The sequence below is a fragment of the Mauremys reevesii genome, linkage group 16 (assembly GCF_016161935.1).
Source record: "Mauremys reevesii isolate NIE-2019 linkage group 16, ASM1616193v1, whole genome shotgun sequence".
NCBI classification, from domain to species: Eukaryota; Metazoa; Chordata; order Testudines; family Geoemydidae; genus Mauremys; species Mauremys reevesii.
Window position 1 is genome coordinate 24,804,418 of NC_052638.1, and position 15,978 is coordinate 24,820,395.

The 15,978-nt window shown below is 47.8% G+C and overlaps 1 protein-coding gene across 11 annotated transcripts in view; it reads left to right on the plus strand.

Annotated features, from left to right (window-relative positions):
• TDRD12 (tudor domain containing 12) overlaps positions 1–15,978 on the plus strand; it is a 161,779-nt gene that overhangs the window by 122,431 nt on the left and 23,370 nt on the right. For 9 of the 11 annotated variants that reach the window (XM_039503492.1, XM_039503494.1, XM_039503497.1 and 6 more), the window contains 4 exons: positions 1,590–1,644; positions 2,995–3,108; positions 3,206–3,359; positions 3,461–3,527. In XM_039503492.1, the coding sequence (XP_039359426.1) occupies positions 1,590–1,644; positions 2,995–3,108; positions 3,206–3,359; positions 3,461–3,527 (390 nt within the window). Of the gene's footprint in view, positions 1–1,589; positions 1,645–2,994; positions 3,109–3,205; positions 3,360–3,435; positions 3,528–15,978 lie in introns of those variants that run through there. The other 2 variants (XM_039503499.1, XM_039503498.1) reach the window with 2 other exon arrangements.

The window sequence follows — 15,978 nt, forward strand, 5'->3', positions numbered from 1 at the left end:
GGATCAGAATATTCTCCTGCAGCCAGTTACAGTAGCTCCTCACTTAAAGTCGTCCTGGTTAACGTTGTTTCGTTGCTGATCAATTAGGGAACATACTTGTTTAAAGTTGTGCAATGCTCCCTTCTAACGTCGTTTATCAGCCGCCTGCTTTGTCCACTGCTTGCAGGAAGAGCAGCCTGTTGCAGCTAGCTGCTGGGGGCTTGTAACCAGGATGGACTGGCAGCCCCCCTATCAGCTCCCGGTCCCCTAAATTCCCTGTGCTGCAGCCACCCAGCAGGCTATCAATTGCCAGGCAGTTCAGCTGTCCCTCCCCCCACTGCCATGTGCTGCTCCTGCCCTCTGCCTTGGAGCTGCTCCCAGAGACTCCTGCTTGCTGTGCAGGGAGGGTAGGGGGGGCTAATGTCAGGGTGTCCCCCTGCTCCTGCTCCCCACTTACCCCTTCTCCATATAGAGCAGGGAGGGGACACGGACGGAGAGAGACAGAGAGAGCTCGGGGCAGCAGCTGCTGTCTCAACTTCCTGATCCACTTAAAAAGACAATGTGCTTTGAAGAGTGGGTCAGCTTACTTAAAGGGGCAGTGTGCATCTCTCTCTCTCTCTGTCTCTATCGCCCTCTCACACACAAGAGGTGTGTGTCTGTCCGCTATGCGGTCTCCCCTCCCTTGTGTTTGTGCTGCCTTGTGTGAGAGGCTAGATTAACGACGTGTTAACCCTTGAGGGCTCAGCCGAGTGCTAGTTCATCATTTAGCAGCAAGGCATTCCCTGGGAAATATCCCTCCCTCTTCCATCCTCTAACTTTACTACCTCAACCAACCTTCACAATTATCATAGCTGTGAATAGTATTAAATTGTTTGTTTAAAACATATACTGTGTGTATATCTCTATACTATATCGTTTTTTGTCTGGTGAAATTTTTTTTTCCTGGAACCTAATTCCTCCATTTACATTAATTCTTATAGGGAAATTGGATTCGCTTAACATCGTTTCACTTAGTCGCATTTTTCAGGAACATAACTACAACGTTAAACGAGGTGTTACTGTACTTGGTTCTGCTTCCAAAATGCAACCACGCTGAAGTAGTCTTTATTATTAAAAGAATGGGTGCATTTTCTTCTGGTTATATTAGTAGTATTGTGAATTTGTTCTGTGCTGTTTTATAAGCCATGTGTGACCTCTTTTCAAATTACTAAATCCTATAATTTTGAAGAGTTAAGTTCAGTACAGGGCTGTTTACTGTTCTAGATTGTTTTAATACCTTTATGGCTGCATGGTGCATTTTTCTTCTTTCGAAGCCTTTTGTCCAATACTGCTGGGTCTGATTTTGGTACCTTTTAATGCAAAATGTAATAGTTTCCTTTTTAATTAATGATTCATCATAGTTTGCGTGTACGCTGATTTAAAAACATCCTGAAGTAGTAGTAACCAATCTAAAAGAAAATAATTTTTTGATAATCCTAACTTGGATACCATTGAATTCTCTCTACTTCACCTTGGAACAGACTTCAAAGATGAAATTTACATGATATAAATAACTTTGGTGGAGTAAATTAATACTATATGCTGAATACAATATATTGTTTTTAATTTAGATACTATATCTGAACTTAAGAAAGCAGAAGAATCTACACAGCATCATCGTAAATGGTACTGGAATTTAAATTTGTATTAATGCAAACTTTTTGTAGTGAGAAAATGTGTTATCTGCCTGATCTTGTACTTTTTAAGGTCAACTTAGTGCTCCTGAAAGATGTAAGATTTGACAACCCTGATTATTGAAATCTTCAGTTTACTCATACAGCAGGTACAATACAGTGGTAGTACTAGTTACTCCTCTCTGCTTTCACCAATATGCCCAACCCTGAACTACTAAGAGTGTAAGTTTACCACGTTCTCCTTGCCCATTCAGCTTTTGATTTATGTTCTGAGACTGGATTTATGTTCTGAGACTACATTAACTAGATCTTCCAGTGCAAACAACCTGAATCTTGTTGTCTTCAGCAGCATGTTTCAGCTAAGTTTCAGTAATAGAAATCTGTAAAGCAGCAGTGTGTTCTTCGGTCCATACATTTGCGAAACATTAGTCACAGATGGTAGCACGAAGAGTAATTGCCCAGGTTAAATAAATAATAATTGGAGATATATACCAATCTCCTAGAACTGGAAGGGACCTTGAAAGGTCATTGAGTCCAGCCCCCTGCCTTCACTAGCAGGACCAATTTTTGCCCCAGATCCCTAAGTGGCCCCCTCAAGGATTGAACTCACAACCCTGGGTTTAGCAGGCCAATGCTCAAACCACTGAGCTATCCCTCCCCCCTAGCAGGGTGGTTCTCAGTCCTTTTTCGGATGATCTCCAAGCTTCCACTTCTGGATAGATAAAATTGTGGCTAATCGCTGTGAGTGGGAGCCTTATGCACAGAGACTCAGAAGAAAGCACAGTTATTTACCTTACACTAATTGTGTTTCTTCAAGATTTTCTGTGCATGTGGATCCCACAAATGATCCTCCATCCCCACATCTAAGAGTCTTCCCATCTGGGCTCTGGGTAGAGAAGGGACTGGGGAGTGAGTGGGGTCATTCCACCGTTTTTTATCCTTGGGAGATGGAATCTGGGGGCATGCATGGCACATACACGATCCCTAATGGACACTGCTAGATAAAACTTTCTGGATTCCTGTGCAAAGGGTGCACATGTGCTCCCAGAGTGGGATCCACATGCACAGAACATCTTGAAGAATCAGTTTTACTATAAGTACAGTAACCATCTTTTTCTGGAGGAGAGGGTTTGAAATGGGGTTTTGAGTAAAGTGATAGGGTATATTTAATAGTTCTACTTGCTGGGTGGTATGTTAACCTTTCTTTCTATTCTTTTATCATGCTGGGTGATATTCCTATTGATCATGAATTCTATTATTGTTAGTATGCCTAGAACTTTTGTATGTGTTCATATTTTAAATTGAAATACATTCAATTTAACTAGTCTTTTTAAAATTTTAGTTTCTATCCAGAAATAAAATGGTTTCAAAAGGAAGATATTGTTACCTTGAAGATAAAATTAAGAAATATACGTGACTATAAATGTGATTTTTTTGGAGACAAGGTTGTTTTCAGGTAGGTTTAAAATGTTATACATAGCAAAATAAAATGTCTTACCAGTGTCCATTCCATTTACCAAAAAAAGCTAACAATTTTGTTTAAACAAATACAGTGCTTTTTCAGGAGACAAATTTTATGTGGCTGACATGGAGTTGCATGCAAACATACTTGAAGGAAAGTCTGTTTGTGTGATTAAGAATGAAGAACCTGTGATTATCCTTGCAAAAGACAAGAAGGAATTTTGGTGCCGTCTACTAAAGCATAAGGTGAATTACAAATATCAGTTAAAATATGTATTTATTGTTCTTAAATTATTAACATTATGTATTGAAATATATATAGTTAGCAGTTGTATTTCTGTTAACAGAATCCTAATGTGTCTTTTGATTTTGAACACTGGGAAGATTTTGAGGATAAAAGCCCCTTTCCTGTTGGTAAGATATTAACAAATATTAGTGTTTAACATAAATACATTTGTTAGCAAACTATTGTCATTAATGTAATTTAATTTAAGTTTACATACTGCTGTTTACCTGAGAATAGGTAGTTCTAACTCCTAGAAACGTTAGTGTTTGTAGAAAACCTTTTGCTAGCAGAGTGATTTTTGTTGTTGTTGCCTTTCTGTAGTTAATTATGGTCATGCACATTGCCGTTTAGATAATGTTTTTAGAGTAACTTTTAAAAAGATCATTCAGTACTCATTTGTTCCTGCTCATATTGCTCAAGCAATCTGGACTAGTAGGATACTGTTGTATAGATATTGATCTCAAAGACCTAAAGAGTTAAACTCTTTCACTATCCAACATTAAGCAGTGATAGATAGGTTTGAAGTTTTTTTCAAAGACCTTTGATTTACTTGGTTACTTGGCAGATACTGAAAAGCATTCATTCAAGTTGAACATTTATTGATTAAACTCAAGAAAATAAGGAATTAAAACAAGCTTTTATATTGAAACTGTAATTATGCAGAACAAACTTATTCCCTGCCAAAAGTCTCTCTCCTTTTGGAGTCAAAATATCAGTCTCTTATTTTCATTTCTTTGAAGAGGAAAGGGTTAATTTCACACTCAGTCCTGATGTGTGAAGGACATTTACTTACCTTGTTTTAAACAGGCAGACACAAGATGGATGAGAGAGAGGATAGAAAAGATCTGTGAAATACAGCTTTTGTTGATGCTGCTAGGACCCTGGTTTGAGTTCTGGTCTGGGATGTCACCTGGCTGGATCCTTTCTCCTTAGTCAAGGCAGACTTGGATAAATAGTTGATTTTAGGATTCAGTGAAAAGCAGAGAGAGAATGAAACTAGGATAGGAGACGAGGGAAGGGAGAAAGCAGAACAACAAGGGAAGGAAAAACAATACAGAATCTAACATGCATCTGTGATGCAGCAATTATGTATCCCTACTGAGGACTTGATGCCATGACAATATTATGATTTCCAGCCCTCAGAGGTGAAAACAAAGTTCCTTAAAGAAGAGCCAACCGGCCTTCCTCTCAGGAACTATTCCTTAGCCTGGTCTGCTCCTTCTGATTTAAGGTTGAGAAATTTGAGATGAGTTGCAACATTGGCAGGTCAGGGGATGAGTGAGAAAGATTCTGTCTCCCCTCCCACCCCCCATCTCTTTTTAAGAACCCCTGAAAGGAGTGTAAGTTGGGTGGCATATTTTATCATCATCATTTTGTGCACCAATTAAATCCATTTCTGTAAGGCCAGACTTGGCATAGATAACGTTGTTCCCACATTTTCTTATTTACTAAGTATAATAGCGCTTTAGTCCTTGACTTATATCAGTAAGCCTATGATGGGGTATATTATACCCTCTGAGGCCCCCTGCTGGAGGCCTTGTGGCCCTGCCACACACCACCCTAGAAAAGGGTAGTGGAGAGGGTCCTCCAAACTGCCTAGAGTGGCTGTATGAGACACAGCCAATCAGGGCCTAGTCTAGGAAGAGCTGCAAGGTCAGAGTAAGTTCCAGTTCCTTGATAGAGCTGGAAGAGTGTGGATGGGTGTACAGTTGGCTGAGGGAGCTGCAGGACATTGGATGAGGTAGTGTTGCCTGAAGCTGAGGAGAGCCCTGAGCTGGTTGCTGGATCTCCATCAGGACAAGGCCCTGAGGTAAGGGTGAAGACAGCACAGGGCCATGGGGAAATGGCTCGGGGAATTAGCGCAGCAGTGTGACTTAGATAAAGGGATACAGCAGACAGCTGCTATCTATAGGGTCCCTGGGCTGGAACCCAGAGTAGTGGGAGGGCCCAGGTCCCGTCCTCCCCCCCATTAGCCCATGGGGGAAGTGGCCTGGACATTGAGGCACTCCAGAAGGGGAACTGAACTGTAGCAAGAGCTGTGGCCAGAAAGGCCTTAAGAGGGCGAAGACTTTGTTGCCAGGAAGGGAGTGCTGGGGCACTGCTTTATCCCAGAGCAGGGACATCTTGGGGAAGACATTACAGAGGGCACTGAGAGAGACCCCTGTTGGACTTGTACCCTGGAAAGGGTTTTGCTTTGGTTTTATCACATAAACAGACTGTGTGTGACTCAGCTAGAGGGTTGAAGACACACCACGGAGAGTGTGTGTGCAGGCACATGCACTCATCCAAGGGGGTGCTCGTGAGAGGTGAGTGCACCCCGTTACAAAGCTATTTTTGTTTGGATTAATTCAGTTTTTCTGTCTGGTTTTCTTGTATCAGTTCATAACATTCATTTACTGAAAACAACTTGAACTGTTTTCTAAGGTTAATTCTTAGGCAAGAAAGTCAGATTATTGTGACATATTACAGACTTTCACATACTTTTCACAGTTAAACTTTTAGGTACAGTAATGACACTACTTCTCCATAGACACATGCTTTGAGACAAAGGAGCTCAGAGGTCTCTGTCCAACATGCTCACCACTCCTGGTTTCCAACAAGACTGCAGTATCAAAGTACATGTGTGACTAATACCCTATTGCAGGGGTAGGCAACTTTTGGCATGCGTGCCGAAGGCAGCATGCAAGCTGATTTTCAGTGGCACTCACACTGCCCAGGTGCTGGCCACCGGTCCAGGGGGCTCTGCATTTTAATTTAATTTTAAATGAAGCTTCTTAAACATTTAAAAAACCTTATTTACTTTATATACAACAATAGTTTAATTATATATTCTTCTTTGAGTGATTGCTCCTATGCATTCCAGTTAGGTGTGCGCGCCGTGCGTGCACGGCTCTTCGGAACATTTTTACCCTAGCAACTCCGGCGGGCCGGCTGGGCGCCCCCTGGAGTGGCGCCGCTATGGCGCTGGATATATACCCCAGCCAGCCCGTCCGCTCCTCAGTTCCTTCTTACCGCCCGTGACGGCCAGTTGGAACAGTGGAGTGCTCCTTTACCTCCACAGCCCTAGCGTTTCTCTGTTTGCTACGTGTATATAGTTGGTTAAGTTAGTTAAGAAGTTAAATTAGTTGAATAGTTTAGTTAGATATAGTGTAGTAAGGGAATTAGGGGGGTTTATCCCTCTTCTTCCACAACCGGTGCGGGCTCATGCCCAAGGCACCGGGGTTTAAGCCCTGTGCGGCTTGCCAGCGGCACATGCCGGTCGGGGACCCGCACGACTCCTGCCTGCGCTGCCTCGGGGAGACCCATCGGCCAGATAAGTGTCCGATCTGCACGGTGTTTAAGCTGCGAACTAGGAAGGAGCGGGACTCTCGCCTAAAGCAGCTCCTTATGGAGTCAACACTTTGCCCTCCCGCGCCAACCCCAGCGGCACCAAAGTCGTCCTCGGCGCGCAGCGCACCAGCGGCCCCAAGCCGCTCCGGTACCGAGACTGCTCGAGCTCCGCAGCCGGCACCGGCGTCCCGGCACCGTTCCCTCTCTCCCGCGAGGAAACGGAAGACGGCGCAGACGGCCTCTAAGCCTCATGCTCCGGGACCACTTGCCCAGCCACCACCGGCACCTCCGGCACCGGCTGTGGTGGTGCACAAGCCGTCCACGGTACCGTTGACTCCGGCGCCGCAAGAGCCGTTGAGTCCGGTACCGCCCTGCTCCCCGGTGCCAACCGCGGTCGAGCTACATCTCCCGTCCAAGACCTTCTCGACGGCGAGAGAGCTCATCGAGCTCACAGAGGCACCGAGCCTCCGGCTCCCGGCACCACCGGTGCGGGCTGTTCAGTCAGCGGGCAAGCCGGCAATGATGCGGCCACCTTCCCCTGACAGACGAGATAGACGGCGCTCCAGGTCCCGGGCCCGCTCCCGGTCCCGCAGACCGTCACCGCCACGCTGATCCAGGTCCCGGGACCGTTCACCATCGCGGTACCGCTCCCCGTATCGGCGCCGGTTGCAGTCCCGGTACCGCTCAATTTCGAGGTACCGGTCGCACTCCCGGAAACGCTCCCGGTCCCGGACACCCGACCACCGGTACCGCAGGAGGTCCGGCTCCCGGTACCGCTCCCGGCACCGCGACTCCCGAAGCCACTCCCGACACCCTCGGTCGAGATCGCGGTGTAGCTCCCGGCACCGAAGTGGTCGATGGTCCCGCTCTCCATCCCGGTACTGCGACGACCGGCACCGATCCTCGGCACCGTCCAAGGACAGACTGCTGGCATCCACGGCGCAATCTATCAGCGCCTCTGCCCCCCCTTGGCCGTTTCGTCAGCCCTCAGTCGCCTCTCAGGCGGGCAGCGGGAGAGATCTCCGGGCCAACCCCCAAGGCCAAGACATCGGTCCACAGCAGTGGGGTTTTTGGGTCCCCTGGGCCTACCGCAAGCCCCAAGGGCTCCCCTTCCCCCCGCGACCCGCGGGCGCCAAACGCAGGGTGACGGAAGCCACGGTGAGCAGGCCTCCCCCATCACCATCGGGTGAGGCATCGTCGCCACCTGGTCCCGCAGAGCATCCGGGGTCCGTGGCGGCCTCCCACCCCATGGAAGAACCACCTCCAGAAGCGGTGGTCCAGGGTCTGTCCTCGTCATCCTCGCTGGATGAAGCGGTGGCGGGGGCTTCTACGGCGGACCCCCCTCCGATTGACTTGCGGGCCCACCAGGACCTTCTTCGCCGGGTGGCGAAGGCTATTGACCTTCCCGTGGCGGAAGTCCCGGAGGATGACGACCTGGTGACCAACGTGATTGGAGCTGAGGCCCCGCTGCGGGTGGCCCTCCCATTCATCCGTACTATCCAAAAGAATGTCACTATCATCTGGCAGGCACCTGGAGGTGGTCTCTCCCACCGCACGTGGAGTTGAGTGAAAGTACTCGGTTCCTCCCACCGGCTATGAGTACTTATAAACCCACCCCACTCCGGACTCCCTTGTGGTGCAGTCCGTCAATGACCGAGAGAGACATGGGCAGCCAGCCCCGGCGCCAAAGTCTAAAGACGCTAGGTGCATGGATCTGTTGGGCCGGAAGGTCTGTTCGGCAGGGGGTCTCCAGCTCCGGATTGCCAACCAGATGGCTCTCCTCGCTTGCTACACCTTTGACATCTTGGTGTCCCTGTCGAAATTCTCGGAGCTAATCCCAACAGCCTCACGTCAGGAGTTCTCGGCCCTCCTCGAGGAGGGCAGGAAAGCCTCCCGGTCCTCCATCCAGGCCGCTCTGGACTCGGCGGACTCAGGAGCCAGAACCCTGGCCTCAGGAGTGACCATGAGGCGCATCTCCTGGCTGCAGTCCTCCACCTTGCCGCCTGAGGTGCAGTACACCCTGCAGGACCTCCCCTTCGACACTCAGGGTCTCTTTTCGGAGAAAACAGACTCCAGAATTCAGACCCTAAAAGATGGTCGAATCGCCATTCGCACCTTGGGTATGCACACACCGGCTATCCAGTGGAGGTCATTCCGGCAGCAGCCCTACCGGCCCTTTACTCAGGCCAGGTCGCGGCCGTATAATAGTCGTCGAGGCAGCCTGAACTGCCGTAGGCCATCGGGCAACAGGCGCAACCAGGCCCAGGCGCCTTCCAAGGCCCCGCAAGGGCCCAAGCAGGCGTTTTGATGGGACGCCCGAGGACGGCCCATCAGACCCTTTACCGGATCCTTCCCCATTATTTTGCGACCGCCTTTCCCACTTCCTCCCGGTGTGGTCCCAAATAACAACGGACAACTGGGTGCTTCGTACTATCCAGTATGGTTACCGCCTTCAGTTTGTTTCGCCCCCTCCCTCCCACCCGCCTTCCCCGTCCCTCTTCAGGGACCCCTCTCACGAGCAATTCCTCTTACAAGAGGTCGAGACTCTGAGCTTGGGTGCCATAGAGGAGGTGCCGCACGACATGTGGGGCAGGGGATTCTATTCCCGATATTTTCTCATCCCCAAGGCAAGAGGTCGTCTCCGGCCTATACTAGACCTCCGAGAGCTCAACAGGTACCTGCTCAAGCTCAAGTTTCGCATGGTAACCCTGGGGACCATCATTCCCTCCTTGGATCCGGGAGACTGGTTTGCCGCCCTCGATATGAAGGACTTCCATATCGCGATTTACCCTCCCCATCGACGCTACCTGCGCTTCGTGGTCAACAGCGCGCACTACCAGTTTACGGTACTACCCTTCGGCCTGTCCACCGCGCCGAGGGTCTTTACCAAGTGCATGGCAGTGGTTGCTGCCGCCCTCCGCCGTCGTCGCATACACGTCTACCCGTATCTCGACGACTGGCTGGTTCGCGGGCCATCCCAACAGCTGGTAGCAGATCAAATGGCTGAGATGCTGTCCCTGTTTCGGTTCCTGGGCCTTCTCATCAATGCCGAGAAGTCCACTTTAACTCCATCACAACGAGTGGAGTTCATCGGAGCGGTCCTCGACTCCAGTTTGGCCAGGGCCTGCCTCCCTCGACCTCAGCACCAGACGATGGTCTCCATCATCTGGGACCTGCACGCCTTTCCCACGACAACGGGCCACATGGCGTCCTGCACGTTCGTGACCACGTATGCGAGACTGCGCCTTCGCCCATTTAAATCTTGGCTAGCGTCGGTGTACCGCCTGCACCGCGACCCCATAGTCATGGTGGTCACAGTCACGAAACCAACCCTCCGTGGTCAGGGTGACGGATGGGCGGGGAGGGCGGAACGGGACTCCTGCACACACGACCTCTGGGTCCAGCCACCTGCTGCTCGAGCTCTCCGTTCGGGATCCCATTCCCCTTCCGTTATGGCCGGACCTCATCACGCAGGACTTCGGCAGACTCCGCCACCCGGACCTACAGTCCCTCCATCTTGCAGCTTGGTACCTGCGTGGTTGACCCACGCGGAAAGGGACTGTTCAGCGGCGGTACAGCAAGTCCTGCTTGAAAGCAGGAAGCCTTCCACTCGCTCCACCTACCTTGCGAAATGGAAGCGTTTCGCGCTCTGGTGCGATCACAGAGGCCTTAACCCCTTCCTAGTCCCTATCCCTACAATCCTGGACTACCTCTGGTACCTTAAGGAACAAGGACTCGCGGTCTCCTCCTTGAAGGTACACCTGGCAGCCGTGTCCGCCTTTCGTCCGTCCATGGGAGGTCGATCCATCTTCTCCAACCAGATGGTTTCCCGCTTCCTTAAGGGCCTGGATCGCTTGTACCCGCCGATACGGCATCCTACCCCGGCCTGGGATTTAAACCTCGTTCTGGCCAAGCTTATGGGAGTGCCCTTCAAGCCCCTGGCCACGTGTTCCCTACTTTATCTCTCCTGGAAAACGGCCTTCCTCGTCGCAATTACGTCGGCAAGACGAGTTTCCGAGCTCTGTGCCCTAACGGTTGGTCCACCATACACCGTCTTCCACGGTGACAAGGTGCAGCTTCGACCACACCCGGCCTTCCTCCCTAAGGTGGTGTCGGCCTTCCACCTCAACCAGGAAATCTTCCTTCTGGTCTTCTTCCCGAAGCCGCACGCCTCACCTCGTGAGCAACAGCTTCACACCCTGGACGTCCGCAAGGCCCTCGCTTTTTATATCGAGCGGACGAAGCCCTTCCGGCATTCGCCACAGCTGTTTGTAGCGGTTGCTGATCGCATGAAAGGCGAGCCGGTCTCCTCTCAGCGGATTTCCTCCTGGGTGACGGCATGTATCCGGACATGCTACGAGTTTGCTCGCGTGCCACCATGCCGCCTCACCGCTCACTCGACGAGAGTGCAAGCCTCATCGTCTGCCTTCCTGGCCCATGTTCCCATCCAGGACATCTGCAGAGCGGCCACCTGGTCTTCTGTCCACACCTTCGTTTCCCACTACGCATTGGTGCAGCAATCCAGAGACGATGCAGCCTTCGGCTCAGCAGTCTTGCACTCTGCCACGTCTCACTCCGACCCCACCCCCTAGGTAAGGCTTGGGAATCACCTAACTGGAATGCATAGGAGCAATCACTCGAAGAAGAAAAGACGGTTACTCACCGTTGTAACTGTTGTTCTTCGAGATGTGTTGCTCCTATCCATTCCAGACCTGCCCTCCTTGCCCACTGTCGGAGTAGCCGGCAAGAAGGAACTGAGGAGCGGACGGGCCGGCTGGGGTATATATCCAGCGCCATAGCGGCGCCACTCCAGGGGGCGCCCAGCCGTCCTGCCGGAGTTGCTAGGGTAAAAATGTTCCGAAGAGCCGTGCACGCGCGGCGCGCACACCTAACTGGAATGGATAGGAGCAACACATCTCGAAGAACAACAGTTACAACGGTGAGTAACTGTCTTTTATAGACTTATAGAAACGGACGTTCTAAAAACGTTAAAATATATTACCGGCACGCAAAACCTTAAATTAGAGTGAATAAATGAAGACTTGGCACACCAATTCTGAAAGGTTGCCGACCCCTGCCCTATTATAACAACTCTGTTGTCATAGAAGACAGAAATTACATGGATCTGTATTCATGGTCTAAGTGACTCTAGAAATGGCATCTTTTTATTCAACACAACTGACCCTGTGATGTATCAGTTGCATCTCTTGCAGTTTACTGGATCAAATAATTTTTTACTACTTTCACAGTTCCTGGATTAACTCTGCCCCTTCCATGGTCGTCTTAGGGGTGCCTCTTTGGATATCAGGCCTCTAGTCTTCATCTCTCTATGGGCAGGAACTCTCGTCCCTCTTTCTCCTGCAATTCACTGTGAATATCTCAATAGGTTTGACCTTAGTCCAGCCTCATGGTTCACTCTCTCTCCAGGGATAATGACAGTATTTACTAGTGACCAGACAGCTTTTACTTAACAGTATATTTATTTTAGGACAAAAGCATTACAGAGCAGCATATCATAAAAAACTAAATATTCAACACACGTCAGGCTTACCATGTGTGTCTCATCTTCTGCATTGAGACACTGTAGGTTCACAAAGTTCTTCAAACCCTTCCTGTAAGTTTTGCCCTCTTACTTATAGTTTCATGTCAGTTTGAGGATCAAATGAGATTTTTTGTCAGTTCAGCTCCCCATTTATACCAAAAACCAATTATTTGTCTGCTTGGCCTCTTTAACCTAGTCTGAGCTAGTATATGCAGTTCCCCCCAGGGAGGTGGTACTCTCTGGAGAAGGTGACCTGTCCAGGGATTTGCAGTAATTATGCCCCTCTGAATTTAGTACCTCGAGGAAGCTCTGTAATCCTCCCCAACAGAGCCAGAATACATTCCCCAGCTCACAAAGGTATGTACAATACTTAGGGATATGAATATTCCATATGCCTTTGCATCTGTCTCTTCTCAGTATAATAGTCTCCTGAAGTTTCTGCATTTCCAAGGTCTCACATCTGTCACAAATAGTTCTTACTCCTGATAACACTGCAGGGCCACATACAAGTGAGCAAAATACTATTCTAGCTAGCTCATTATCCACAAAATTATGTAAATTCTAGTTGCCAACTCTTAATTATATGTGATGTCAGAGCCAGAAAGAATACCTCTGACCCTCTGCTCCTTCAGTTCTAGACGATTACTTCATAGCTCCTGTTAGATCACCACTTGATCCTCTAGATCAGGTCTTGAACTACTGTCATAATCTATTTATTCTGTGGAGTTTATAGAGCACCAGTTGGTTGCAGTTAATAAGATGGAGTAATTCAGATATGTGACAAGAATGTTCTGATGTTAGGAGCTTAAAAAAGTTGCAGTGGGCTGATAGTGACTTAATTATTGAGGTTGATATGCACCACATAAATAATTAATAATGCTCTCCAGTTAAGCATTTGTACTGAAGTTCCAGCAGAGTAATGTCCAAACCAGTAGCTTCTACAAAAACAGAGGTAAATTCTGACAGTTTCTCCACTCTTTCTGCTATAACAACTAGGATTATAGCCCAGTTTCTAACAATGGTAAAAGTATAACCAAGGACAAGTATTTTTTCTCAGTTGTATACTTTTTTTTTCTTTTTTTAACACAGAAGTGGCTTTCTTGACTAGAGTTCAGAGATTTCTTCATATCTTCTGAATCAGAGAAGAGATGCCCTTTTGCTTTGCACCCAAAATCTAAAAACCAGTTGGCCACCATTTCAGTAAATCTCTTATGACATGATTTATTGGAAATTGTCTTTAGTAAGAAGTGTCTTATGAGACACCAAAATTAAAAAAAAATACAACCTATTATTTCAACATTCTTTTATATGAAACATTGCAGAATGTGGGTAGTTACGTTATTGGCACATCTTTGGATTTCAATCTGGCCTGGTTACAAGAATTTATCATTGATAGTAAGGGACAAGCATCGCATTAACCCTTATCTTCAAGTAGATGCAGACATGTTTTCCGAGTATAGGTGTGTGTGCACTGGAGCCAGAGATTTTGCTTTGTAGTACCCACAGAGGGCCAGCGGACGGGGTATGTAGCCCGTCCGCTGGCTATATGAGGCAGTGCTGCCCTGACCTCCCTCAGTTTATTCTTACCACTGGAGTTGGAACTCTGTGCAGTTGTTGCCTCACAACCTGGCAAACTCATATGAGTTTGTTGTATCATCACTCCCATAATTGCATTGGTCATTGGGACACTCTCACTGATGAGCAATCAACCAATTATCTCCATCCCTGACGATTGTGTTTCAGTGCTTGAGTTTCCACGAAGTCCATTCCTGTCCACTCTTTTATGTTATCAATCCATCTCTTCTTCTGTCTACCTCTTCTTCTCTTCCCTGTACTGTCCCTTGGAGGATGATCTTGGATAGGGCAGATGATCTTGTTGCATGGCCATACCATTTCAGCTTGTGCTTCTTTGTGATCTTCAGGTGGTCTTCATATGATCCAGCGCATTGGGTGATGATCTTGCAGGCCTCTTCATTAGTGACATGGTTGAAGTAGGAGATGCCCAGGATTTTACGGAAGTAGCTCATCTCTTCTACCTGTATTTTCTGTTCAAGTTCTGCCATAAGGGTCCATGTCTCTCATGTATACAGAAAAATGGAGATGACCAATGTGTGCAGCAGTTTCAGTTTGGATTCCAGGGAGATGTTCTTATTCCTCCAAATTGGTTTTAGCTTTGCTGCTGTTTGCGCAGTTCTTGCCAAATTTCTGCCTTGGATCTTTCATCAGTGATTGCCCCCAAATACTTGAACTGTTTCACTGTCTCCAGCTCTTGTCCACTGACAGTGATATGTGAGCTGGACCCATCATGTTTGTTTGTCATCAGCTTGGCTTTCTCTGCACTGATTTCCATGCCATATTTTGTGAAGGTTTTATCCAATCATTTCACAAGGTTGGCAAGTTCATCTTTGCTGCCTGCCAGGCCATCAATGTCATCAGTGAACCGAAGATTTGAAATTGTTCGCCCCCCCAATGCTGACCGTGCATATGTGATCTTCTAGGGCATCAGTCATTATGCGCTCCAAGTAGATGTTGAACAGTATGGGCAAAAGAAGGCAGCCTTGCCGGACTCCAACAGTGGTGCGAAACCACTCTCCTATTGTGCCATTGACGAGAACTGCACTGTTGTCCTTGGCATACAGCTGTTTAATGGTAAGAATAAGCTTACGACCAACATTGTACTATTTCATGGTTGCCCAGAGAGCTTCGTGCCATACTTTGTCAAATGCCTTCTTGAAGTAGTCAAAGACGTGGTAGCTGTCCTGCTGGTGTTGTAAGTACTTCTCACATAGAACACAAAGGTTGAAAATCTGTTCTGTGGTACTTCTTCCAGCACGAAAGCCAGCCTGTTCTTCAGCGATGATATTCTCTGCTTGTGGCTTCAATCTGTTCAACATCACTTTGCTGGGATGGCTAATTAAGCTTATGGTCCAGTAATTTTGACACAATTGCAGGTTGCCTTTCTTTGGCAGAGTGATGATTAGTGACTGTGTCCATGTGGAGGGCCACTCACCAGTCTGCCAGATCTTGTTGCAGATCTTGGTGAGTACATCTATTACGATTTCTCCTCCAAACTTCATCAGTTCGGCTGGGATGTTGTCAATACCTGTAGCCTTTCCGTTCTTGAGCGATTTCACAGCTGTTTCCACTTCTTCACTTAGTATTAGAAAGTCGTCATCCTCTGTTGAATCTGGGCTGTCTAAGACACTAGCATCTCCATTTGTCTGGTGGTTGTATAGATCAGAACATTAGTTTGTCCACCTATTGATGATGTCCCTTTCTTCTGTAAGACAGTTCCCTTCTTTGTTTTGAATTGCATTCACTTTGGTCCATCTTTCCTTCATCAGATCTTTTACAACCTGGAAGGCTCATTTGCTATTTTTAATATTGATACATTCTTCAATTTTAGAGCTTTGTTTTTCAATCCATATTGCCTTGGCCACCTTCATTACTTTCTTGATCTTTCTGCCAATTGCTCTGTATTTATCAGCTCCCTCAGTGCTTTTCTTGTCTCTCTCAAGTTCTCTTCTAATGTCACACATTTGTAGTATTTCATTTGTGACCCCTGGTTTTGGTTTTGTTTTTTTACAGTGTTTCCCAAGCGTGTCCACTGCTGCCTCATTCATTACAGCATTGCAATTGTTGGTCATTGTTTCTGTGTCTTCCTCTAGAGCAAATAATGGGACAAATTTGGTTCTGGTGAACTTGAG